General features: G+C 49.4%; 2 protein-coding genes across 3 annotated transcripts in view; both read right to left on the bottom strand.

Moving 5' to 3' along the window:
* Window positions 1–52: 52 nt before the first annotated feature.
* The window catches only part of LOC140916426 (ovomucoid-like), a 33,919-nt gene continuing 10,624 nt past the window's right edge, over window positions 53–23,347 (bottom strand). Inside the window, exons 8-10 of the mRNA XM_073358075.1 lie at window positions 4,069–4,229; window positions 2,220–2,242; window positions 53–169 (exon numbers count right to left, since the gene is read on the bottom strand). Of these exons, the coding sequence (XP_073214176.1) occupies window positions 53–169; window positions 2,220–2,242; window positions 4,069–4,229 (301 nt within the window). The remainder of the gene's footprint in view (window positions 170–2,219; window positions 2,243–4,068; window positions 4,230–23,347) is intronic.
* LOC140915502 (serine protease inhibitor Kazal-type 6-like) lies at window positions 16,488–22,355 on the bottom strand. 2 transcript variants are annotated; one of them, XM_073355180.1, is made up of 5 exons: window positions 22,067–22,355; window positions 20,198–20,376; window positions 18,623–18,648; window positions 17,526–17,641; window positions 16,488–16,694 (listed from the first exon to the last, which is right to left on the bottom strand). In XM_073355180.1, exons 1-5 carry the CDS (start codon window positions 22,201–22,203, stop codon window positions 16,649–16,651), a joined length of 504 nt encoding a protein of 167 aa, XP_073211281.1. In that variant the 5' UTR covers window positions 22,204–22,355; the 3' UTR covers window positions 16,488–16,648. The 2 variants fall into 2 exon arrangements, with proteins under 2 accessions (XP_073211281.1, XP_073211282.1); XM_073355181.1 differs by having other exon boundaries at window positions 20,198–20,275.

Genomic DNA, 23,347 nt, shown 5'->3' with positions numbered 1-23,347 from the left:
CCTCACAATTGTATTTTAGTTTTTGTTAGTGGGCCCTTTATTCTGATACTTACTAGACTGCTCCACAAAAGACACATTTGTTTCCATATGTCTTGCCATCAGTGCCACAGACCGGGTTGTACTCTAAGGTGCAGATTTCCGGAGGCTTCTTGTACTCACTGCAGAAACCCTACAAGGAACATTAGAATTGCTATTACAGTAATTGTCTGCATTTCAGTAGTGCCCCGATGCCCCCACTCGCCCATGGGGCTGGGCATTCTCTGAATAGAGAGGAAGGGACAGTCCCTGGCCCCCAGAGGTCACAGTACCTAATCCTGTCCCTAGTCTCTACTGACGTTCTGATTAACTGACTTCCCAATTCCCCTCTCGCTGCCAGGAGGAGCCGGGCCCGTCTCCCTGGTGTAAGAGACGTTTCTGAACCCACATCACATGGTGTGTGAGCAAAGGGGCATCTCCGCAGGCATCAGATGCTAATCTGACATTACCCAGGGTACAATCTGGACTGATGAACAGCTGTGTCCCCTCAATCCTCCAACCTGGGGTGCCTTTTACTCTGCTTTGCTATGAAAGCAACCACTCCTGTTCCTACTCACACACAGCTTCCAGCATGTAAATTACTCCGAGCTGTACTGTATGAGTCCTTTAGCAAGCCACTCTTGAATTACACTGCAGGGGAAAAGCAGCAAATTTCCAGTCCCAGACTTTCCCCCAGTAGTGTGAATTCTGTACTGCCCAGCACCCTCCTGGACCATATAAGCTCCTATAAAGTCTGTCATTTTATTAATAGAAAATGAAATGCACAAATCCTATTGTCGCAAATGGAGTTTTCCAAACACTTCAATCCAAACACACTGGTTTAGATAAAACAAGATGCTTAACTACAGAAAGATAGATTTTAAGTGATTACAAGTCAGGAGGCATCAAAGTCAGGATTGGCTACAAGAAAATAAAAGCAAAACACCACTAATGCCTGACTTATCCAGCTAAGTGAATTCAAAGCAAAAGGTCTCTCTCACCAAATGCTTCAGCAGTCTTACTGGCTGTCATTTCCGCCAGGACCCCTCCCTCAGTCCACTGTTACTTTCCTTGTCTTTCAGGTGTTGTTGATGTCATGGGCAGAGAGAAAGGGAGGAGTAACTTGGGGAGTTTGTTCCCCATTCTTATATTTTTCCCTCTTCTTTGAGCATCATCTCCAGCTGGGGTTCATGCGACAGAAAGTTTGTAGGGATGGGAACCTCCAGCTGTTCCTTTGCCAACAAGTAAATTTCTCGCTCACAGCTTTTTTGCTGCCAAAGAATGGCCCCTTAACCACGTGATGGTCCGTTTGATTATGTGGAGACCTGGCTGAGGTGTTAGTTTGTCTTTTGTCTCTGGTTTATGACTGTTTCCCCAGATTGGGGACATGTCTTATACAGTAGAATCTTATAACTTTACATACCATGGTGTCTCACAGACTTAACAGGACAATAATGTTCAGCACATTATGAGTTTTCAAATGATCCCTTACACTGCATACTTTGTACAAAATTTATCACAGTCTTCTTAAAGGGGTGAACATAGGGGTACAGGCTGGTCTAAGAGACGCTTCTGAACCTACATCATATAGAATGTGAGTGAAAGAGCATCTCCACAGGCAGCAGATGCTCATAAATAAAAAACCTCATGCTCTTGTCATACCGTCACCTCCTCTGTTCTGTCTCAGTTGCTCCCTATGTCTCCCCCAGGCCCATCACAGACTGCCCTGTACAATAGTCTATGGAATCCATCACTCTGACCCCATGGCTTACGTCTACTCGGCAGTGAGACACTCCTGGCTAGCTCAGGTCAGCTGACTTGGGCTCGGGCTGTACAATTGCTGTGTAGACATTTGGGCTTGGGCTGGAGCCCGAGCTTTGGTAGCCCACGAGGGGGGAGGATCCCAGAGCCCGAACATCTACACTGCAATTTTTAGGCCTGCAGCCCAAGCCCCCTGAGCCCATGTCAGCTCAGCCGGTCCAGCCATGGCCAGGCCCTGGATCTTTTGTTCCAGTGTAGATGTACCCAGGGATTCTCAGCCCCAGATATTCACTCCCCCCTGGCTCGGGCACGAGGTAGACTCTGCTTCTGCTTTGAGTCATGAGTTCTAGCATGTTTCTAACCCAGAGATCATGGTCCCTGTGATGTTACAAGCCAGAGACTGGGGAAAGTGATTATTAATGAACAGGGAGAGTTCGACTTACCTTACCAGCCTGGCCAGCAGCATCTGGAACAAAGCATACAGACAGAATGAGACTGTTTCAGATTCTCTCGCCCATCCTGGTGCTGGGGTTATTGATGTCCCGAGTTCTGACCAAGTCTCTCTCTTTACTTTGGTACAGAGCCTTTTCAAATGTTCTGGTATGGGGCTGTGCCACTAGGGATGTCAGCTCTTGTATACCTGTATTAACTGAATTGACGTCGCAAAGGAGGAACGGAGGAAGGAAGAGGCAAACATTCTTGGGACGTTCCAGAGTGATCCTACTCTAGACAGGTGTCTCCTCTACAGGATCTCACCCTCACCTTTGCGGGAGGCTGGGGAGTTTCCTACTTTTCCAGGAACTTCATGTCGTAGTACATTACAAGCATCCAGAAAGAGAGTTTTACATTTTACTCTAACATCCGTTTGGATGGTGTGACCATAACACTGCACGCTCTGTCACGGACCCTGTCTGGTCCGTTCATTGACACTGTCTGAAAAATACCAGAACACTAACGGTTGTGCCTCATCAGCTATTTTGCAGGATCCAGGATCTCACGGGCATCCATAAAAACCTCAGCAGCTTTTGACTCTCTCTCGCTCCGTATCCGATGAAGTGAGCTGTAGCTCATGAAAGCTTATGCTCAAATAAGTTGGTTAGTCTCTAAGGTGCCACAAGTCCCCCTTTTCTTTTTGCGAATACAGACTAACGCGGCTGCTACTCTGAAACCTCCATTATTTGAGTGTTTCTTCAGAGTTAAGCCATAGCACAGAATTACATCAACAATTACTCAATTCTAATGAGACGTTTAATTCTGAACAGGTCTGACTCTGTTTGTTAATGAAACTCTATCCAATTGACTAAGAACTCAGCCCCCCAAGTGACGATTATCTGTATTAAGGAGCTATGGATAACGGGATCATCCAGCATTACAAGATGGGAATTAACCCCAAAAAACCAAATGTTTGGAGAGGATCTAAATCCTCCGCTTTCTACTTTGGCAATGCCATAGATCTTGTCATGCTAATAAAGTATCGTTGAACTGGATTAATTCAGGGTATAAAGCAACTCCTACGTAATACAAGGTAAGAAGAAATTTTTCCTGTGGGAAGCTTCCCTCAGAACTGCTGAGGGCCTTGTACATCGCTCTAAATACACTGGCACAGGCTAGTGTTGGAAACAGAGATTGGGTAGAAGGGTGCCTGGTCTGATCCAGGGTGGGAATTTTTGACTCCTGATGGTAGGGTAAGTAGATAAAAATTGTGAAAAACTGGGGGGAAGGGGAGGAGAAATAGGCGCCTATATAATAAAAAGCCCCGAATATTGGGAGTATCCCTATAAAGTTGGTACATCTGGTCACCCTACCTAATGGCCTCTTTGTGGAGTTTCATAATAAACAATGACAGGAATTAAAATTATGTAGGCAACTAGATCAAGAATTTTACTGCCAACCAACCCTCTTGTCCCCAACAAAATAATCAGAAAACAACTAGAACCGTGGATGAGAAGAAATTCCAAAAGAAAGGGGATTCCATGGATGTTTGTTTTCTAGGGGCTGTGAATCTTTTGAGCTGCCTTGGTTTCTGGCAGAGTCAGTGAGATCCCAGCCCAGAGAGAAGCCCGAGAACAGCCCTTCCGAGCTCTGGGATCCGTGCAGGGAGGTCAGCGCTCCTGGAATCAGCCTGCTGCTCAATGTCCAGGCTGTGCAGCGGCATCTCAGAAATAAACCAGCTGCTCCTGGAATCAGCCACTGTGGGGGTGTGCGAACCCCTATAGAGATGAGAGTGAGGCTGGCCCCATCCTTTCGGGGATAGGGCAGGGTTCAGCACAGGCTACAGCCAAAGTGACTCACCTGAGTAGAAGCAGCAAAGTGCCAGAGCGAAGAGCAGAACGGCCCCTGTTATCTTCATGGCGGACGTGGCTGTCTGGTCTGCAGTGGGCTCTTGGTGCTCTGCTCCCTCAGTAAACCCCACACACAGAGCCCCACTATATATAGGGTGTCGGAGAACCCACCTTCATTGTGACTCACCCGAAATACTCACTCACAACTCCGGCAACCGGAAGCAAAGCTCTCAGTGGGAATGCCAAGCTGTGAACAATGTTTCCTCCACAACAAATTTCCAGGATAAGTTGGAGGAAAAGTCACACCCTTGATTTGGTGAATAATGGAGTAGTTATGTGAGCTGAGTGCTCACCATGGCGCACATGGGCAGCCGAACCTGGACATTCCTGATTGTCAGGACTGTGAGTGTGGAACATATTCGTCACGCTGCACGTTAAAGGCACCGAGCCAGCAAAGCACCTGTGTTACCAGCCTCTTCCGGCCAGACTCTGCAGTCGGTCCCCGCAGCAGGGGGAAAGCTGACCATAAGCGACGGTCCTGCTGTCCTGATCTTGCACGTATTCTGCCCGGAGCCGGTGCCTCGTTTAGTTTGAGGAGCTAAAGGGCAGGTCTAACTCATTCCAATGGCCTGTGACCCCAAGAAGCTGTTTCCAGTGTAGTGAGATTCCAGGATCTTGGTTCTGTCCCCTTCCCCCAGTTGTGCGCCCTGCGGCAGCTGCAGTGATGGGGTGACCCAGGAGATTTTGTGGCACCTGGAGATCCCCGTGCACAGGAGAGATGCTGCTTTGCCCAGCTAATCCATCTTGAAGACAGCTTTGTGATGGTGCCGCACCATTGAACTGCCAGAACTCAGGTGATGCTCCGACTCTTCATCTCCTTGTGAAGCCTGGGAGCTGTGCCCAGTTCTCTGCTCAGCCAGACATGATGAAATCCCATCAGCATCTTCTCTCGAGCCAGCCAGCTTTCGGGAGATGCTGTTGCTTTTGGGTCTGCACCTCCTGAGCAACCCAGCAACTCAGCCTTGTGCTCCAGTCTGCTGGGCCACTTTGTGGGACAGGTTTAGCCCAGTGTTGACTTAGGGCCCAACCCTGCATGATGCTGGGCACCCTCGAGAAGCTCTGAGAGCTATTTAGGATAAAACCAATCATACTAATGTAACCCTTCTGCCAGGCCAAGTTGATAGCAGCAAGGGCCGGGTTCAGTGCACAGGGGTTCCCTCTCATCAAAGCAAATGCAAAACTGGCTCGAGCCCCCACCCAGTGACCTGGGAAAATCTTACACACCCCCTGGGCGCCTCAAAGAGGCAATACTTCCCCTCTCGCAAGCACGGAGTCTCGGTGTAGCAGAGAATCTTTAATAACATGAGGTAAACGACATCAGCATTAAATTGGGGAAACACCACAGCTAGTGTTCATTAACCAAACCATGAGCAAAGACCCACCCCAGCAAATTGGGCCACATCCTTTCCCTCGGGTTCTTGAGTCCCAGAACCCAAACGTCTCTTGAGTCCAGCAATCCACAAATCACCCAAAGTCCAAAAAGTCCAGCCCCAGAGTTCAAAAGTTCATCTGCAAAGTGTTACTCTCCAGTCTGGCTAAAAATGTGCCTGTGTGTGGGGGGGGGGGGGGGAAGAGGCAAGGGGCACCTTACGTGTCCTGAAGCTGACTGCCCCACAGGGCTCCGCTCCGTCATCTCACAAACGGCTCCGCGCTGCACAGCTCTGTCATCTCACAAACGGCTCAGCCAGCCTATCCACGAACAGCACCACTGCTCTCTAGATCTTCCGGCTCCCCACTACTTGACACAGTGCTCAGTGATTCCAGCTCTCAGTGATTTCCGCTCATAGTAGTGGGAGCCTTAGTGCTGGTGCACCCTAAGGCCAAAGTGAATACAACACAGTACCTGTAGCAAGACTCTTAATAGACCCAAAATTAGCTCTGACATTCCACAGTGGAGAGAGACAGAGGTGCAATTGGTGTTGCAAGCCCTCACAAAGGGGCCCACACCACCAGCTACTAATATCTATCTCAAGCCTCTCTCAATTCAGAGTTTTGGAACCCATGGCCCTTGCCTAGCGAGTGCTACTTAGTTGATGGTGAGTCCCTCCATCGTAACAAAAGGCCCAGTACAGTTCCAAGCACAGTTCCCATAATCAGGGTAATAACAATTTATTCTTCCCGCCCCAATAACAGAGACACTGGGGATCCCACAACAGCCAAAGTGACCATTGGGCAGCTATGGCCTCATTCTAGGCGGGGTGGGTGTGCCTATGCAAATGAGATCGGACCCTGAAGTTATTTTCCACAACTTGCCACACCTCACCACCAGATGTCAGGGTGGAGCTCATCCTGACTCCGCTTACACTAATATGAATGACTGTATCTCCTTGAACTGATCTTGCTCACCTTCCCCATGGCAGCATGAATGCTCCATTAAAGGTTGGGACTTACCAGCCGGGGCTATCTAAGTCCCCCAGTGCAAGTGGAAGGACATGACCAAAGATTTTTTTTAGCAGTTTCCAGTACAATGGTCTATCTTTCCGTGTTGATGCCCCTTGAGTTCTCAGTCTCCAGCAACCCAGTGAATAGCAATTCTTTGGAGAGGAATGTGACTTTTGCCTGTAACCTCTTCTCCATATGTTATAGTTTGACTGCACAAGTACTCTTTCTATCCCCTTCCTTTTTCCTCAGAGTTGGGAGGAGAGATATTTTGGGTGTCAAAGTTTGTGTTCATACCATCCTAGAGGTGGGATGGGAACTGTAGAGAGATCTTAACTTCATGCCCTTCCTGGAATTGAAGCAGGGCTTCCTAGGAGATGCTGAGGTACCGGCAATGTGTCTGTGCACATGGGGCATAACATCTTGGAGAATGGGGAGGGAATTCCTGCTTGTCTCTCACTAGAAGCTCAAGACCCAATGGACTCCAATACCATGGTGATGGGCAGGATGCAAATGCCTAGGCTTGTTAGACAGATGGACAGACAGAGACAATTCTTCCAGGAAAAAATCAAGATGGTGTCCAGAAGAGAAGGCGAAAGAAGAAGAGTTCATCATGGTGAGTAACTTGTGGCTCTTAGAAACCGCATCTAACCTGCAGCTTTGCATCGGAGACTGCAGATGATGGTCTCTTGGTGATATGGGAATAGTTGGGAGAGCTCCTTTACAAATGGTGTCTCCATCAGTACAGCAAGTTGTAAGATGTTCTTGTGAGCTGCTCTTGTTTATTGCCAGCCAAGAGAAGCAAGGGAGGGCAGCTGTGGTTAAGTACAAGTGTAGCTGATGCTTCCCCTACTCAAGTTTCATGCCTTCACAGAGGCCAAATTGGTATTTGGCATAAAGCCATTGTAGACACTATCATGTCAAAATGTGCATGGCATCAAGATGGACCTGTGTGCCATCTCAGCTTCTGGCCACATAATGGAGCGGTACATGCTTGATGGTAATGGGCAGTTCCTCAAAATGTGCTGGCCCTCTGGATTTCAGCGTCTGTTTTGATGTGTATGGAAAACCCATTAAAATATGCCCGGCCTTGACTCCCTCGGGGTACATTTTGACAGACATAGGAAGCCGATCCAGATATGTCCTGCCCTGGTTTTCACTCCCAGCGCCAATGGGGCAGAGTCGGATTCATTTACCGAGCCAGAGACCTTCAGCTTCCGTCGTTCCTGCTGAGGACATTTGGAAATTAGCAGAGAACACGGAAGAGATTTGTGCTGTTTCCTTGTTCAGTATAAATGAATCCATAAAACCAGAGCTGGGTGCCCGCTAAGGCTGGTCAAGACATCAACGTGCCTCACACACACTTTTAAAATAAGGAAATGGAAGGTTAGGGCAAGCACCACCACACCCCCCCTACCCCTCTACCCAGCGACACGGGCCTCATTGCGAGCACCAGCACCATGCACCCCCGAGAATGCAGCACACCCAACCATCCCTTCTTCACAGCCCTGCCCTGCTCAAAGATCCTCTGGGACACAACACAAACATCCCCAGGCTAGCAACACCCATTCCCCATTCTCCTCGCTATGCCTTGGGTTCAGATGAACCCACGAGAACATTTCAGGAGGGGCGTATGACAAAACACTGTTGTATTCCTCTTCTTAATGGCTCTAAAAGGCATTCACATGCTGCACCAGAGAATGCAAGGAGCCAGCATTAACCACTTTCTCTGCTGGCTGACAAGGGCACAGAAAGATTCAAGTTCTGTTGAATAAGGTTCTTCTGTCTAAAACCCTACCTGCTCTTACCCTGCGTCAGACAGCCAGTGTCCAGATAAAGTCTGGGTTCCATGGTGTGGACAGATTGTCTGGGATCTGGATGAGAGGGGCTTCCTGGGGGTTCCACCTCCATCTATCACAGCTCCCATCTCTCAGTTCATGGCACTACCCCTGCAGTGCACACTTTTGTCATGACATCTCCTCTCCTGGCCTGTGCTGCTCTGGTGAAGTTTTTATAAACTTTGGGGAAAGTTCCCCTACCATGGGAGAGCATCTCAGCAAAGGGTTAAGAGCATTCTTGGCTCCACCAGCAGTGATAATTATATTTCAAAGAAAACAGGCAAACCCCAACTCTTAAAAGGCACCAGATTCAATTAAATACCCTGCCAGAGTTTCCCATCAAAGGCAAGGAGAGATGTGTGACACCGGCTAATCAAACCAAACTCCATGGGTGTGGTGTTTTGCTGCTCCTCATGCTTCCATCCCTCTGGCAACCCCACCCACACCTCTGTGTCTGATGATAGCGTCCTGGAGTCTCCACTGACTCATGCTCCTTCTAACAGTGGCTTCATTTCTACTGTGCCTCAGAGTATAGGCTAGGCAAAGGAGCAGGAACACACTGAGGTGGAGCAGGGAGGGGTTAAGGCTCCTGGTCTCCTTCTCCTCTTTTTCCCACCTTCAGAAGTGGGGAAGCCACATCCTGCTGTCTCTGGCAGAGACAATGGCTGAGTGTTATGCCATGTATCTTTGCTGATCCCCAGAACTCAAATCTGAAGTGCAACACGGTGGGAAGTTCCTTCACCTGTTCTCCAGAGGCTCACTCACTGTCCCCATCTCATCTTCATCCTCCAACTGATTCCTTCAACCCTTCCTGCAGCACCAGAGGAGACAGAGCTGGAAAAGACCCCTTTGGTAGCTTCTGTGGAGGCTGGAAGCGTGGTGACCCTGATGAATTCCCCATTAGAACAGAATGAGCAAAGCCTGTCCCAATAAGCAGACTTCACAGAAACAACAGACACACTTCAGGAGCCCGTTGAACGTGCTTTGCCTACTTAGCTGAATGGAAATTGCAGGGTTGTGGGGGAGGGAGGGAGAGAAAAGCTCCAAAGAGATTTGAATGGGAGTAACATTGATCTGTGAAATGGCCAGACAGAAAAACACATGGAAATATATGTAAACAGCTAACCTGGTATCATTTGTCATTTCTTCCTTTCAAATAACTCATTCAGTGAGTTAGCATATTAAACTCCATTGGAATGATGAGCAGAGCTGAGATGGGGGTGTTGTTATGCTGGAAGATGTTAATGGCATCCATCAATTACAGAGCTGGTTAAAACCAGTGGGTGTGCTAACCACCCTTCTTTCAGATTCCATGGAAGGAGCAATTAAGCCCCTTGAGGCCATGAAATAATAGGAGGCCACTGCCCAAGGCACTGGGCCACACAGCAAGATATGATCAGCGCTAAGCCATGTGGGTTGCGGGGTTTCCCTAGAACTGGTTGCAAATGCAGGGGTGAGGGGATGGATTGGTTGTAGTTCTGTGCATGTGCGAGACAGAAAAACAGAAGCCAGAGAGGGAAGCAGTATTGAGAGTGGTCCCGAGTGGGAGCAGAGGACAGAGTTCCTTATGGGACATGGCTGGCTGGAGGAGCAGGCTTGGAAACTGAGCAAGGAAACTGCCTGTTGCTGATTATTTCTACTAAGCAAAACAGGACTCTGTAGATTATAAATAAACAGGCTCGCACCAGAGAAATAGCTGACTAATGTAATCCCTTTCTCCACCTAAACAGAAACAACCCAGCAAGGCCCTGAATCTCGGTTAACCACTCAGGTCGAAAGGGCAGCAGTACATTCTGAGACAGGAGAAATCAAGCACCTCTTGAAAGGTGAATGAGTCTGGGAAGAATCTGGATCAGTGCTTTTCAATCTGTGGTCTGTGAACTCCTGGGGGTTCACAGACTATGTCTAAGGTTACCAAAGGGGTCCACACACCATATCGAAATTTTTTAGGGGTCGGCAAATGAAAAAAGGTTGAAAACCACTGCCCTAGATCATCATCATCAGAAGAGCGGAACGGGTGTGAGTGTTCGAAAGGGAAAGAGAGAGAAAGAAAGTTTTGTCAACAGAGAACAAGGAGCAGTGACTCACCACAGTGCATTTAACCGAGCCCGGGAAGCCAGACGAAAATCGGATGTTGCCTGTCTCCTCTAAAATATAACCATTCCTGTTCAGAGGAGATGAGCTGCCCCTCAAACCTTTGCTGGGACATTTTATGATGACAGGGAAGCATGTCCAATATTTATAAAAATGCACTCAAAGCCAAAGAGGGGATTTATCCCAGAATATAACCCCATTGCCTGTGGGAAGATGCCTTTGGAATCAGTTATAACAACGTGGCAGGAGCAAATGGAATATTGCCATTAGGAGTAGGGTCAGGCAAACCTCCAGAGGCTAGTGTGGATGAGATTAGGGCTGGTTGGGAATTTTTTGATGAAATATTTTTTTAATTGGAAAATGCCAATTTGTCAAAAACAAAGTTTTTCAGGGGAGAGGGTCAGTGTGTAGATGAATTTCCCAACTTGAAAAAAATGTTGAAAAGCAAGCACGTGTTGAAATTGCCAAAACACACCAGTTAGACACATTCTAACTGAAACCAATGGAGGCTCATGATCAGCTTGTGTGAATTGCCAAACCCGCTGGTCCAAAGTTAATGATCATGGCTAGCGCCTCTGCCCTCAACTAAGTGTAAATGTTTGAGATTGCTGCCTCTTCTGACATCAACGTCGCCTCCCTTCTGAATGACCTGCAGAATTCCTGGACCACAAAGGTCAGTTCCTCAGAGTCTCATATACTCCAAGCGTAACTTGCTTTATTTACACCAGGCCTGGAACAGAGGTGGTCACAAACAGCATGTAGGCAATCCTCTATACCCGAAATCCCAGCTCACAGTCATATACCTGGTTCCTGGGAAGATTCTCAGTCCTAAGAATTGGCTCTAAATATAGAACAAATAAAGCAGAAAGCAAACTCTGTGCTGTCTGCCAGAGCTTCTCATGAAGGGTCACTTCATTAAAAAAGTGACAATGTAACTGTAATTCTTCAAAGACTAAAAACTTGCTGACTCCCTAAGAAAAGAACAGAACATGCAAGTCTATGTGTAGTGGCCTTTTGAAACCGCCAGCCATATAAAGTGAGTCAGAGTCTTGAAAGGCAGCGTGGTCTAGAGGCAAGAACACAGAGCTCCTGAGTTCAAATTCGGCTCTTCCACTCACACTGTGTGGCCTTGGGTGAGTCACTTCTCCCTGTCTCAGTTTCCCCATTTGTGTAACAGGGACAACAACAGTAACCCATCTGTCTAAGATGGATGCTTTGAGTGTGTGTTAGCTAGTGCTTGGAACATAGAAAAATGCTAATCAATATTGTGTGTCATGGGCCAAATTCATCCCATGTATATGCTGGATTTACACCAGGTATAATTCAACCCATGCCCAAATCTAATACCGGGCAATATATTTTCTGATAGGTTGTCTGGTGGCAGATTAGAGTGAGGAAACTCAGAGAGAAAAGGAGTACTTGTGGCACCTTAGAGACTAACCAATTTATTAGAGCATAAGCTTTCGTGAGCTACAGCTCACTTCATCAGATGCATCTGATGAAGTGAGCTGTAGCTCACGAAAGCTTATGCTCTAATAAATTGGTTAGTCTCTAAGGTGCCACAAGTACTCCTTTTCTTTTTGCGAATACAGACTAACATGGCTGTTACTCTGAAACTCAGAGAGGCACTCGATAAAATTCACCTTCTGTGATCTCTGCAGTTGGGAATTGGAAAACACCAGCTGTTGGTGACCAGTTAGAAGAGGTGGCCTGGTACCAGCCAGCGGATTGATATCACAACGGGATATGTTCCCCTCTTTGTGCGATGTGTCAGAGATAACGCGCAATAGGGAACCTGCCATATTCCTGCAAGCAGGGTGGAGAGTGGATGTGTGTGTAGAACAGAACTTCACTTAATGAGGGGACCACCACACCCCAGCTCCCCCAGCTTCTTTTAGTGCTGTAGATTTTCACTGTCCATCCCACCCTCGTGATGTTAATTGAGCCCTGGGGTAAGCAGGTGTGTCTTCCGTGCTGCACTCACACCAGGAATCAGTTTGGCCCATAATGAGGATAAACCCTGCTAATTAAACAGGGGAAGTGTTAAGTGGTAGGACCAACCACTTAGGGTAACCCATTCTTACGATCACCTCATGTCACCTGTGGGATTCTGGTACAATCACAGACCCTGCAAGATTGCCTATTAACTCCCGCTGGATGCCTGCCATGGATCTGGCCAGAGGCAGGCTTACCCAGCTGTGCAAACTGCATTGTAATCACTCTACAGAGCAGCCAAAAAGCTTCAGGGGTAGGGAGTCCATCCAAACATGAAGAATGTTAATTCAAGATGCCAAACATTGAGCTAGGACTGGAAAGCTCGTGCTTATTCGCTGTTATTATTGTTTTTTCATGTTCTCAAACTTACTTACAGGAAAGTAAAAGTTTGAACACAGCAGCAGCACACAAGGGGAAGCTGCCTGAACTCTCCGTTATTAAGTAAGCCCTAGTTAGAGTGGGCAACCATTTTGGAGACCCTAATCATGACTGTCCACAAAAATCGTGGGCTCAACTGTGTTCCCTGCTTTACTTTAGTAACTGCACCCCTATGGGAAAGCCGTCCCATAATTTCTTCCTTCTGCTCTGACAAGCGTGGCATGCATAATGTTCATTTAAATTTGTTGCCACACTGAGATTCATTTTGGCTTTTAAAAATTGCACTAACAAGAGCCAAATACAGAATAATTATCAAATTCCAAAGTGCCCTAGAACAATGTTCTCTGCCTGGTGCAGCTGGATATTCCAGCCTGAAAGGTATGCTCGGGGGGGGGGGGGTGCAGTGATATTTCTGGGAATGGATCTCATTAGGAGACGTGTTAACGTCAGTGGTATGATAAAGCATACAGCATGTGAATTTAGGATCCCCATAAGTGCGCCTTGGCTGGCTGTCTATCTATCCAGAGGCATATAAAGGGTTAATCATATTTTCGGAGGAGTTGGTAAATGTACGAAGGTACAGTATGTTGGAAAAATCTGGCAGGTTTAAACAGCGTCTGGGACAAAATACCTCCAATCTGCTCACGTCTGGGATTGCTGGCTTTGCTTGACATATCAGGATTACGGCAGTCGCTGCCTGGATGCTTCCTAAGACTGCATGAAACGGCAATGTCTATACAAATCTTGGAGCAGATGGGATTTGCCATAAAACAAGCTGCCATTCGATGTGCTAAGTGTATGGGCAAAAAAAAGTCACCTTTGTTCTGAACTGTAACAGCGATGCCCGACCAGAAGGAATATCATCAGGAGAACCTAGGAGTGTTATGGACAAATATCCAAATAGTCAGAGGTCAGATTGCGTCCAGCTAAATGGCCCAAAGGTTTGGATGCTTGTCTGAATTAGGGGCTCAAACCCACCTTGAAAGTTACACTGAGAAGCTGCCAGCCCCGGGATGTGCTACCTGGCGTTTAACCAGGGCTGCCCCAAACCTCCCGCCCGCACCCCAGGTGTGTATGTTCTGCTGCGAGGTGGGCAGGGACTGAGGCAAGTGTCTCTTTCCCCAGCTGCTGCACACAAACAAAGAGAGGAAGCAGCAGCACCGGGCAAACACAGTTTGGTGCTGGAAAATACCCAGGGCAGTGAGAGTTCAGCCTGGAAAGCTGGGGGTGGTGGGGTGTGGAGAAGTCCAGGGCCTCCCCAGAGGATCCTTGGTATAGTCTCTGCACTCATCAGAGGCATTTTTATAAGCCCCAGATGTGGTGTGACAGTGGAAAACGATCGCTGCCAGAGTCACTTTCTTCTAACACTGAGCAAGGCACTGTGAGTAAAGGGATTATCCTGACAGCCACTCGCTCCTTCTGCTTCCCTGGTGAGCTTCTGCCCAGAACCAGCCCTAGCCCCCTCCCGCCTGCCTTCCCACTACAGATTGAAAGGAACAGCTGCGCACACATCCCTACCTCCCTCCAGTTTGTTTACCTCTTTGTAGTAAAGAGGTTCCTAATTTTGCCCAAGGTACAGAGGCTGTCCGCTCCCTGTCCCTGGCCTAATGAGTTGCATATACAACCCAAAGCTGCACCGACCCCTTCTTGCAGCTGCAAATGGGTGCTGTCCCAGAGCAGCCCCTCATGGCATGGGACAGCCCTGCAGGTACCGTCAGTTCCAAAAATAATCCACTTACACCCAGAGTCTTTAAGAACAATAGTTCCCCTCTTTTGGGAGCTAGCTTATTCTGATTAACCAGCTCCCCCGCCCACAAGAACTCCCCTGTTCGATTCAGGGTTTCACAGCCCTCCTTCTTGGGCTATGCCCCAGCTGAGTTGTTCTTCCTGGGAAGGGAAGGGAAAGGAAGGGGGCTCAGCAGCTTCCTCCTTTAATAAGCTTAGACCCTCTTTCTGAGTCCCCCTCCCCCCAAGGTCAACTCCTCAGGTGCTGGATCCTGCCCAGCTGAGCGTAACAGCCCCATGCACCTGTCTGCACTGCCTGGGGGAGGGGAGCTTCGCCCTCTCTCCCTACAAGGCTTTTGGTCCCAGATCCTCAAAGGCATTAAGGCACCCAACTCCCACTGAAATTCCCAGGAGGATCTCACCCACAGGCAATTAATGCCCAGATTTAGGGCCCACCGTAGTCCACACACCCCCACTCAGCTGCCGCCTACTCTTCCAGTGCCTACACTCACTTGGCACCTCAATTTCCCTAGGCACCTACGTTTCCGCACCTGGGCACATCCCGCAGCCTCAGACGGGCGCCTGTCCCCCTATCTCATGCCCGAGCCAGGGGGAGGCCTGGCTGACTTGTGAGGCATGGCTCAGCATGCCTAACGCCACACAAACCTGTTGGGGCAAAGGGAACCTCCCTCGTAACCACTAGCCCAGGTGTGAGGGTACTCGCCGGGCACGTGGAAGAACCATGCTGAATTGCCCCACCTGCCAGATGAGTCGAGGGGCTTGAGCAGGGGGTTCCCACCTTTGAGACGAGGCCCTGAGCCTCTGGACTATGGGGTGAGGCGGTCTCAGTCTCTCCTTTTAAAGTTGCTCCACTGTGTGCTAACTATGAATTGGGCCAGAGAGAGAGCCTGACGCTGCAGTTAGGAAATGCCCCTGAGACGTGGGGAGCCCTGGTGCAAATCCCTTTTGCCCATCAAGCAGTTGAGGGAATTGAGCCAGGGTCTCTCACAACCTTTAGTGGAATGACAAGACGCCCATGCTACAGAGGGGGAACCGAGCCAGAAAGCGACTGACCACAGGGAATATGTGGCAAAGGTGAGAATTATTAACACCTGCCCGGCCAGGTCCGAGGCTAGCTGTTCTCTCGGAGACACTGATGTAGGACTTAATCAACCGGTGCCACAGCCCTGGGTGTGGTTCCTGCTCTGCTTTTTTTATGTACTTGTCATTTTCTTCTCTGGAAAAGGAAATGTGATGCTGTAGTACAGGAATCTCCCATAAATTGGGCCCCTGGTGCACATTGCTAGTATTATAGATTCATAGATACTAAGGTCAGAAGGGACCATCCTGATCGTCCAGTCCGACCTCCTGCGCAACGCAGGCCACAGAATCTCACCCACCCACTCCTGCGAAAAACCTCTCACCTATGTCTGAGCTATTGAAATCCTCAAATCGTGGATTAAAGACTTCAAGGAGCAGAGAATCCTCCAGCAAGTGACCTGTGCCCCACGCGGCAGGAAAAAGTGAAAAACCCCCAGGGCCTCTGCCCATCTGCCCTGGAGGAAAATTCCTTCCCGACCCCAAATATGGCAATCAGCTGAACCCTGAGCATGTGGGCAAGATTCACCAGCCAGATACCCAGGAAAGAATTTTCTGTAGTAACTCAGTATTACACACTCTATCCTCAGGTTTCAGAGTAGCAACCGTGTCAGTCTGTAGCCGCAAAAAGAACAGGAGGACTTGTGGCACCTTAGAGATGAACAAATTTATTTTAGCATAAGCTTTCGTGAGCTACAGCTCACTACATGCGTCCGATGAACCGAGCTGCAGCTCACGAAAGCTCATGCTCAAATAAATTTGCTCGTCTCCAAGGTGCCACAAGTCCTCCTTTTCTATCCTCAGGCATTGTCTCACTTCAGCCCTTCTCTGTTTGTTACGGACAAAGGAAACAATCAACAAATTCTGCTGAGTTCACTTTATTGGGCAGGCCAAGTGGAGACACTGTCGTCACCAGCAGCTCCTGGGGAGGAGGCATGTGGAGACCGTAGCTGTGAGCAGGGATCTGCCATGGCTGGCGTGAAAGCAAAAGGGAAGCTTTCAGCACTCAGCAGTGAGGAGGATTCAGCACTTTCCAAGATGCTGCAGTCGAATACTTCCATGACTTCTCCTACAAAAGGAGCAAAACAGACTCAGGCACTGCTGGGGATAAGAGACATTCAGCTCAGTGCCGCAGACACAGGACAGGACCTGGTGCCTGGGAACAGCCCAGCTTGTCTGTCCAAGACACTGGCCAGTTCCTGATGTGTCAGAGGAAGGGTCAGGCCCCTTTTTTAACTTCTTGCCTGAGGCAGAGTGGTCTGGATGGGAAGGGCCTCTGGCTTTTCCTTTGGGGTTTTAGACCTTGTTCCACAAAGACAGTCAGTCTGAGCCCATTCAAACTTTGAGTTAACATGTTTGCCATGGGGCAGGTGGCTCCCACAGCCCTGGGAACCCTGTGGACACCTCTCCTGAAGTTTTCAGAGGTGCAGTTCACCCCTCGCGGAGGTGCAGCAGAATCACAGAATCATAGAATCATAGAATATCTGGGTTGGAAGGGACCTCAGGAGGTCATCTAGTCCAACCCCCTGCTCAAAGCAGGACTGATTCCTGACTAAATCATCCCAGCGAGGGCTTTGTCAAACCTGACCTTAAGAAGAGGCTGTGCACCAAGGCAGTTCACAAAAGAAGGCTCAGGAGGGACTGACCTGGGGGCACAGGCTGTGGGCCAACTCCCTGCATGGGTGGATTTCATTCAGGGAGCGGAAATGCCTTCCAGTGAATTTGGATTCATCCGGGTCTGTTCTGGGTGAGGCGCTTCACTCAGAAAACCTCTCACTGGGCCAGAATTATAGACTGGTCCATAGAAGCAGAAGCAAAATGGAGAGAGGGCCTCCCTGCCGGGAAGAAAATCGGGAAGCCAGAGCAGCTCTACTCGTTTTAGTGACTTGCTTCCACTTACTTGACAGCCTTGCAGAAGGCACATTTGTTGCCGTATGTCATGCCATTCGAGCCACAGTGCGGGTTGGACTCCCTTGTGCAGTACATGCCGTCGTCCATGAACTCCTTGCAGTCAAACTGCAAAAGTAATAATAAAACCCGTTAAAACTCCTTTCTCCACCCCCCCTTCTTTTTCTTCCATGGCACTGATAATCAATTGACTCACTTACTCTCGTCTTTCTACTGAGAGGAGTTAAAACAGCAGCAAGGGTATTGTCTGCTCCCCGGAGAGAGAAATCCTTCCACGGCCAATGGATGTGGCATCAGAAGGAGCATCTCCGCAGGGTTGTAACCACCTACTTATCAAGAGGAAATTCTGGTTTCCCAAACAGGTTGGCCCAGTCATGTCAGAAGCGAATAGATATCAACACTCTTAAAACCAATCAGCCTCCAGTGCAGCTAGCTCCCTGCGGATCGGAGCCAGACTGTCCCAACTGAGTGCACCGACCTTTCCTAGGCACTCAGAAACTGGGTGAACAAGCTCCAGTCCTGCAGCTTCCATTTATTAGGAAAGGTTAAGACAGGCATCGGTCTAACATAACTCTCGGTCCCTTCCCACCGGATGGACAAGCGAATCAGAGTTTGTAAATGTCTCCAGCATGCTAGTGTGTCGATATGGATTCTAATCACATTGTACAGCTGGTTTGGCTTTGGTCACGTTCCAGTAATTGACTCTGCTATTGGGAAATAAATAGCCTGCGTAGTACCTATTTGCAGCGTCTCTCTCCTGTGAGAAGACTGGGCTGTGGAGCTAGAAGGAAAAGGAGCAGTGTGACTCTGCTCTGGAATACATTCTGCAGACACTGTGGTGTCTGAGCCCGCTCAGGTCTCATCCCATGGACAGTCCATCTTGTGGGTCTGCCTGTGTCCCACAGCCCAGCTATATAATTGTGTCACATATACAAGGCTACACTGCCACGAGCGCTGGGGGACCCTGGAAGCACCCATCGGTTCCTGTTGTTTTTTAGGGTTTTCCAAGGCCTGAGCTGTTCCTTACAAAGCCATTTCTCTGGGATCGGGGGGAAGTGCAAAGTAACAAGCAGAAACAGCTGCACTAACCTGGTCCCCGTCTTCACTGGCCACATCTGGAACAAAACCACAGATAGACAAGATTTTACAAAGCCACCAACTATCTGACGGAAGCTGAGTGAAAGTTGAGTTCATTTACAAAAACCTTGAAAATGACAGTATTTTCCTGAATATGATCTCCTGCAGTACAGGCTGCATGTAGGGGGAGGGGAGGGCTAGTAAATCAATGATCGGAATCGTTGTACAGGATTTTATTAATTGACCAAAAATACGAAGTGACTTATCACAGCCACTCAGCTGTTGCATTGCATCATGGGTACATTCAGCAGACTCCTTGGGGTGCTCGCTAACCCCCGTGGCAATACTGTGATTGCAGCAGCGCTCAGCAGGCAAAGGGTTCAAAGGGAAGTGAAAAAATATATTTTAAGCTGTGTGAGCATTTTAGGTTGCAGCAGGTCTGCATAACTGAAGGTGGCTGGTGTTGTCTGTGGCTTCAGAGCACATGGAGCAGAGACAAGGTCCCTGGAAGGAGGGGGGGAGGGGCATCAGCTTAGGAAAATTAGCCAGTCCTGGTGGTCAATGTTAGACTCCTGGTCAGCCCTGTGGCCAGTGGTTCATCCCATGACCGCTTCGTCGAGGTCAGGACACAGGGAGACCCCGTGCAGGGATACTGAGCAGGACGAGCTGTGCTTAGATTTTTCCTGAGCCAGCCAGGAAGAATCATGGCAGCTGTCTGTTTCTGTCAGCCTCAACAGACAATCAATCCCCTTTCTGTTTCCTCACCCCCAGACAGCCTGCAGGCAAGCTCTCGAGCTGAGTCCTTCTCTCCGGCTGGGGGACATTGCAATGGCTTTAAGGAGGAACCTCACAGCCGGGGTATAGGTGAATGTAGGATCCTGGGGGCCTAGATCATGCACTCCAACATGGTGCTTGAACCCATATTAAAGAAGGGTTCGGACTAAGGGAGGCTCCAGCTTCGCATCCCACGAGGCAGGGCCTCCATCGCGGCTCGCTGCTGCCTCCCCGCTGCTGCCAGGTTAGCGATTTTGTCGTTAGCGCTGGTGACTTTTTGGTCTGCTTGAGCTTTTTCCAGCTTTTCTGTGACACATCACAAAACTGCCACTTGCAATGAAATCGGGCGACTTTGGCTAGATCTTGTGACAGAATCACTACATTGGCAACACTGGGGAAGGCAGAGGTGAGAACCGCAGGGGTGGGCGGGGTACCTGGGGGGGCAGGGAGGATGCCAAGCGGGGCTGGCGTTAGGCAGGGGGAGGGCACTGGAGAGAGCAAGGGGGTGTTGGGTAGGGAGAGGGAAGGGGGCATTTTGAGTGTCGGGTCTGTAATTGGTGGGGAGAGGGCTTAGGGAGTCGTGGTCAGCCAGAGGAGGGGGAAGGGAGGGTGCCTGGAGAGAGGGCAGGTGGGCTCTGTGAGGGGCATCTGGAGGGTCCCCATTCCCTCACAGGGAGCTGAGTGGCTCTGGTGGGGCGACAGCACTGGGCTGCTCCTGGCTGCTGGCCCCGGAGAACTTGGCTGTGGGGTGCTTCTCTGGGACGGGCTATGCGGTGTAGGCCTTACCCAGCCCCACTCAGGGGTTTTCTGTACCTGGAGGAGCAGGTCCCGGTGCAAGGGGCTCAGCCTGGCTGGAAGGTGCCCAGTGTGAGCAGGAGATACGGCGGCTCTCTGCTCCGGAAGGAGAGACGGCAGCTGAGCCGGGTCTGGACTCTGGGGGGGTCCTCCTGGCCCCAGGGAGACCCCGCCCCACCCCTAGACCCAGCTCTTCACTACAGAAGGAGAGATGGCGTCTTGGCAATCAGAAGTACTGGAACACCATTGTGCTGGCATGACATGGGCACTGCCCTAACACCCCTCCTCTCAGGGCTGCCAAGGACCCAGCATCTCATGACACCCATGCACGGCACAGGCATCTTGGCTGGAGCCTTCGACATCCAGCCAGTCACTCCTGGCTGCCAGGAGCCACTGATGCACCTGCTCTGCAGGCACCAGCCAGGCAGCCACTCTGCCTCCCCTCCCCACACAACTGCCCCCTAAACGTCCATCCCTCCTTCTCCCCCACCCACCCAGCACCCCCCAGACATCCTAGCCCGGTCCCCTCCAAAGCCCCAATTACCCATCCACCTCATCCAACCTGCGCTAGCAATTTCTATGCATCTCCATGTTTTATCACTGCTACTTCTTCAGGCAGGCTGTGTGGTACTGGGGCATGTGCTTTAAGGGCTGAGCTTCCCAGAGACTGGGCAGGGCATTGTGACAGCCTTGTTGTTATGCCTGGCCAGCTGGACACAGAATAAAGCAGAGCTCTGGAGAGCAGCTTAAGCCCCAATTGATCACTGAACATCACAGGCTGTGTTGACCATAAGCTGCAGTTTATGTGCAAATCTTTTGGAAATCAGCTCAACAAATACTTGGCGTAAAATGTCACAGATGAAGCGTGACGAGACTTGTCAGCTGTGCTCTCAGGTGCCTGTTTGGCTTATATAAGACCACAGGGCCTTCTGGTGTCTTCCTCCTCTGGAGCAGGCAGCTCCAGAGATCTGGTGGATCTCTGCCCTAATTAAGTCTCACTTTGAGCTGGGTGAATAAGCCATAATCAATCAGTTATTCCGTGCCTTTCCCCGCTCTTCGTCCACACACAGCCTGTGATTTTTCTCAAGAGCGTTTGCTATTGTAACTAGCTCACTGAAAAACAACGGCAAACAGTTGTCGGCCTGTGGATTCTCTCTGGCAAGCGCGCAACACGCTGAACTGGAGCTGTTTGAACGGGACACACGAGTCCCTGGGTATCCGTGTGGAGACCAACTCCAGATGTTCAATAACAGTGAGCCAGGCTCAATAAATCATGGGATTAGCTTGAAAATCATGAGATTTTTTAAAAAAATGAATAAATACACGTAGGGGTTTTAATTTGCCTTCGGCTCTTTGCATCTCCGGGGGGGCCCTCGGCTCCTGTTTTCAAGCTTTTCTTCACACTCTCGAGGACGAGACATTTTTGAATGAACACTGAGATTCTGTCCTAATCACATGCTTCCAGGAACTGGGGCTTTAAGAAAAACACCAGCTATTGCAAGACTCATGATAAACTCACAGGATTTGGCAACACTGGAGCACAGTTCTCAGATTGCTGGTGCCAAACGTCACACTTGCAAATGTGCTTTCTACAAACATCCTGTAACAATCACTTAAAATATCTGTCGTCACTGCCATTCCTGAGGGCAAACACCTGGGCTGCAGCAGTCACTGGCTGGGAACACTAGAAAGGCAGAGATGCAGTTCCAAGCACATTCATCTAAAAACTCAGCCCAATCTTAGCAGCAATCGGTGCTGCATTATTTGCTCCCTTTCAGTTTTATCTCACCCCCTGCTGCTGCTGCCCCTGACATCCAGTAATCAAGGCTCCCTAGGGCTAGAGATGTTAGACAGCACTATGTACAAGCTGCAGGAAGAGTTACTCACCAGAGAAGAAGAAGAAAAGAGACAGGCCGAGTAGCACAAAGTAACCTGTTGTTTTCATGGCTGTTCTGTGCAAGGCCAACAGCCTGCTCTGGAGATGCTCTCTCAGCAAGAAACCCACAGAGAGTGCTCATGTACATCTCTTTATATACGCACGGGCACGTTCACATTCCCCACTTGCATTATGAAAACTTTCTCCCTCTCCTTTCCCAAGTAATCATTGGCCCTAGGAACCAGCTGTTGTTTATGAGGCTCCGTCCCAGGCGTTAGGAATGCTGCCCTATCCACATCAAACCCAGAGAACTGGGTTAAGTATGCAAGTCACAAACTACGGCTTCTAAATGGCTCCGCCAATGGTAATCTCCCTTTCTCCAGTAATCACAGGAGTCTCACAAAGGGAGAACTTTCAAAGCAGTGACTCAGGAGGGAGGCTGGTAATTGTCCTGCTACGGGGCCCTTCCTGAGTCCCTGCAGTGGGGTTTTGCAGTGCAGCAGGCTGGCTCTTAAGGGACATGTAGGAAATGACTCACACCAGGAGAATGGAGTGGGTGTGAAACCAATTATTTGGGGCACCCTTTCTATTTTTGAAGTCAAGACTACATTTGTTCAGCTGGGGTGGAGAGAGGCAGCATAAAGTGATATGATTTCATGGCTGTTTGCGGAGTCCCAGATCAGACATGCTGATGCTCCTCCTTCAGCTGTTTAAACTGGGGCTATAAGCTGTTTTTCAGGTCTCCTAAAACCCGAGAATACATCCTGGCCCCAGTCCTACCTTTGGTGTCAGCAGGAAGGCACCTGCTGAAGAATCAGATGACCTGGGCTCTTTGCCCAGCTCTTTCCACTTACTTTCTGTGCAACCTGAGAGACAACACATACATGCAGTTTGCCCATCTGTAAAAAGGGGATAACAAGTCCTTTGAGACAAGAAATGTTACATATTGGTTTCATTTGCCCATCCCAGACAGACCGTTCCATTGAGAACAATGGGGCTTCCTGCATAAAGACAGAGCTGGGTGAGATCTAGCGTCTTGTGGTTCCTGGTACCTGTATTGTCACATGGTGCCTTTGGATGCAAGCGGCTAGAAGAATCACATCAGCAAAGAAGAGCTATCGTCTTCAGGTCAGTTCAACCAAGAATGGAGAGTGGCTCATACAGCACTGCCATTGCTAACGGCTCTGAAAGCCCCCCAAGAATTACAAGGACAGGAGAAAGGATTTCACAATGTATAAACCTGCCACTGAAACCAGAGGTGGGCTGGATCCAAACCTCAGATCCCAGTACTC

Source organism: Lepidochelys kempii, chromosome 8 (assembly GCF_965140265.1).
Source record: "Lepidochelys kempii isolate rLepKem1 chromosome 8, rLepKem1.hap2, whole genome shotgun sequence".
NCBI lineage: Eukaryota > Metazoa > Chordata > Testudines > Cheloniidae > Lepidochelys > Lepidochelys kempii.
The sequence above is the reverse complement of the archived record's forward strand: the minus strand, read 5'-3'. Positions and strand labels throughout refer to the sequence as shown.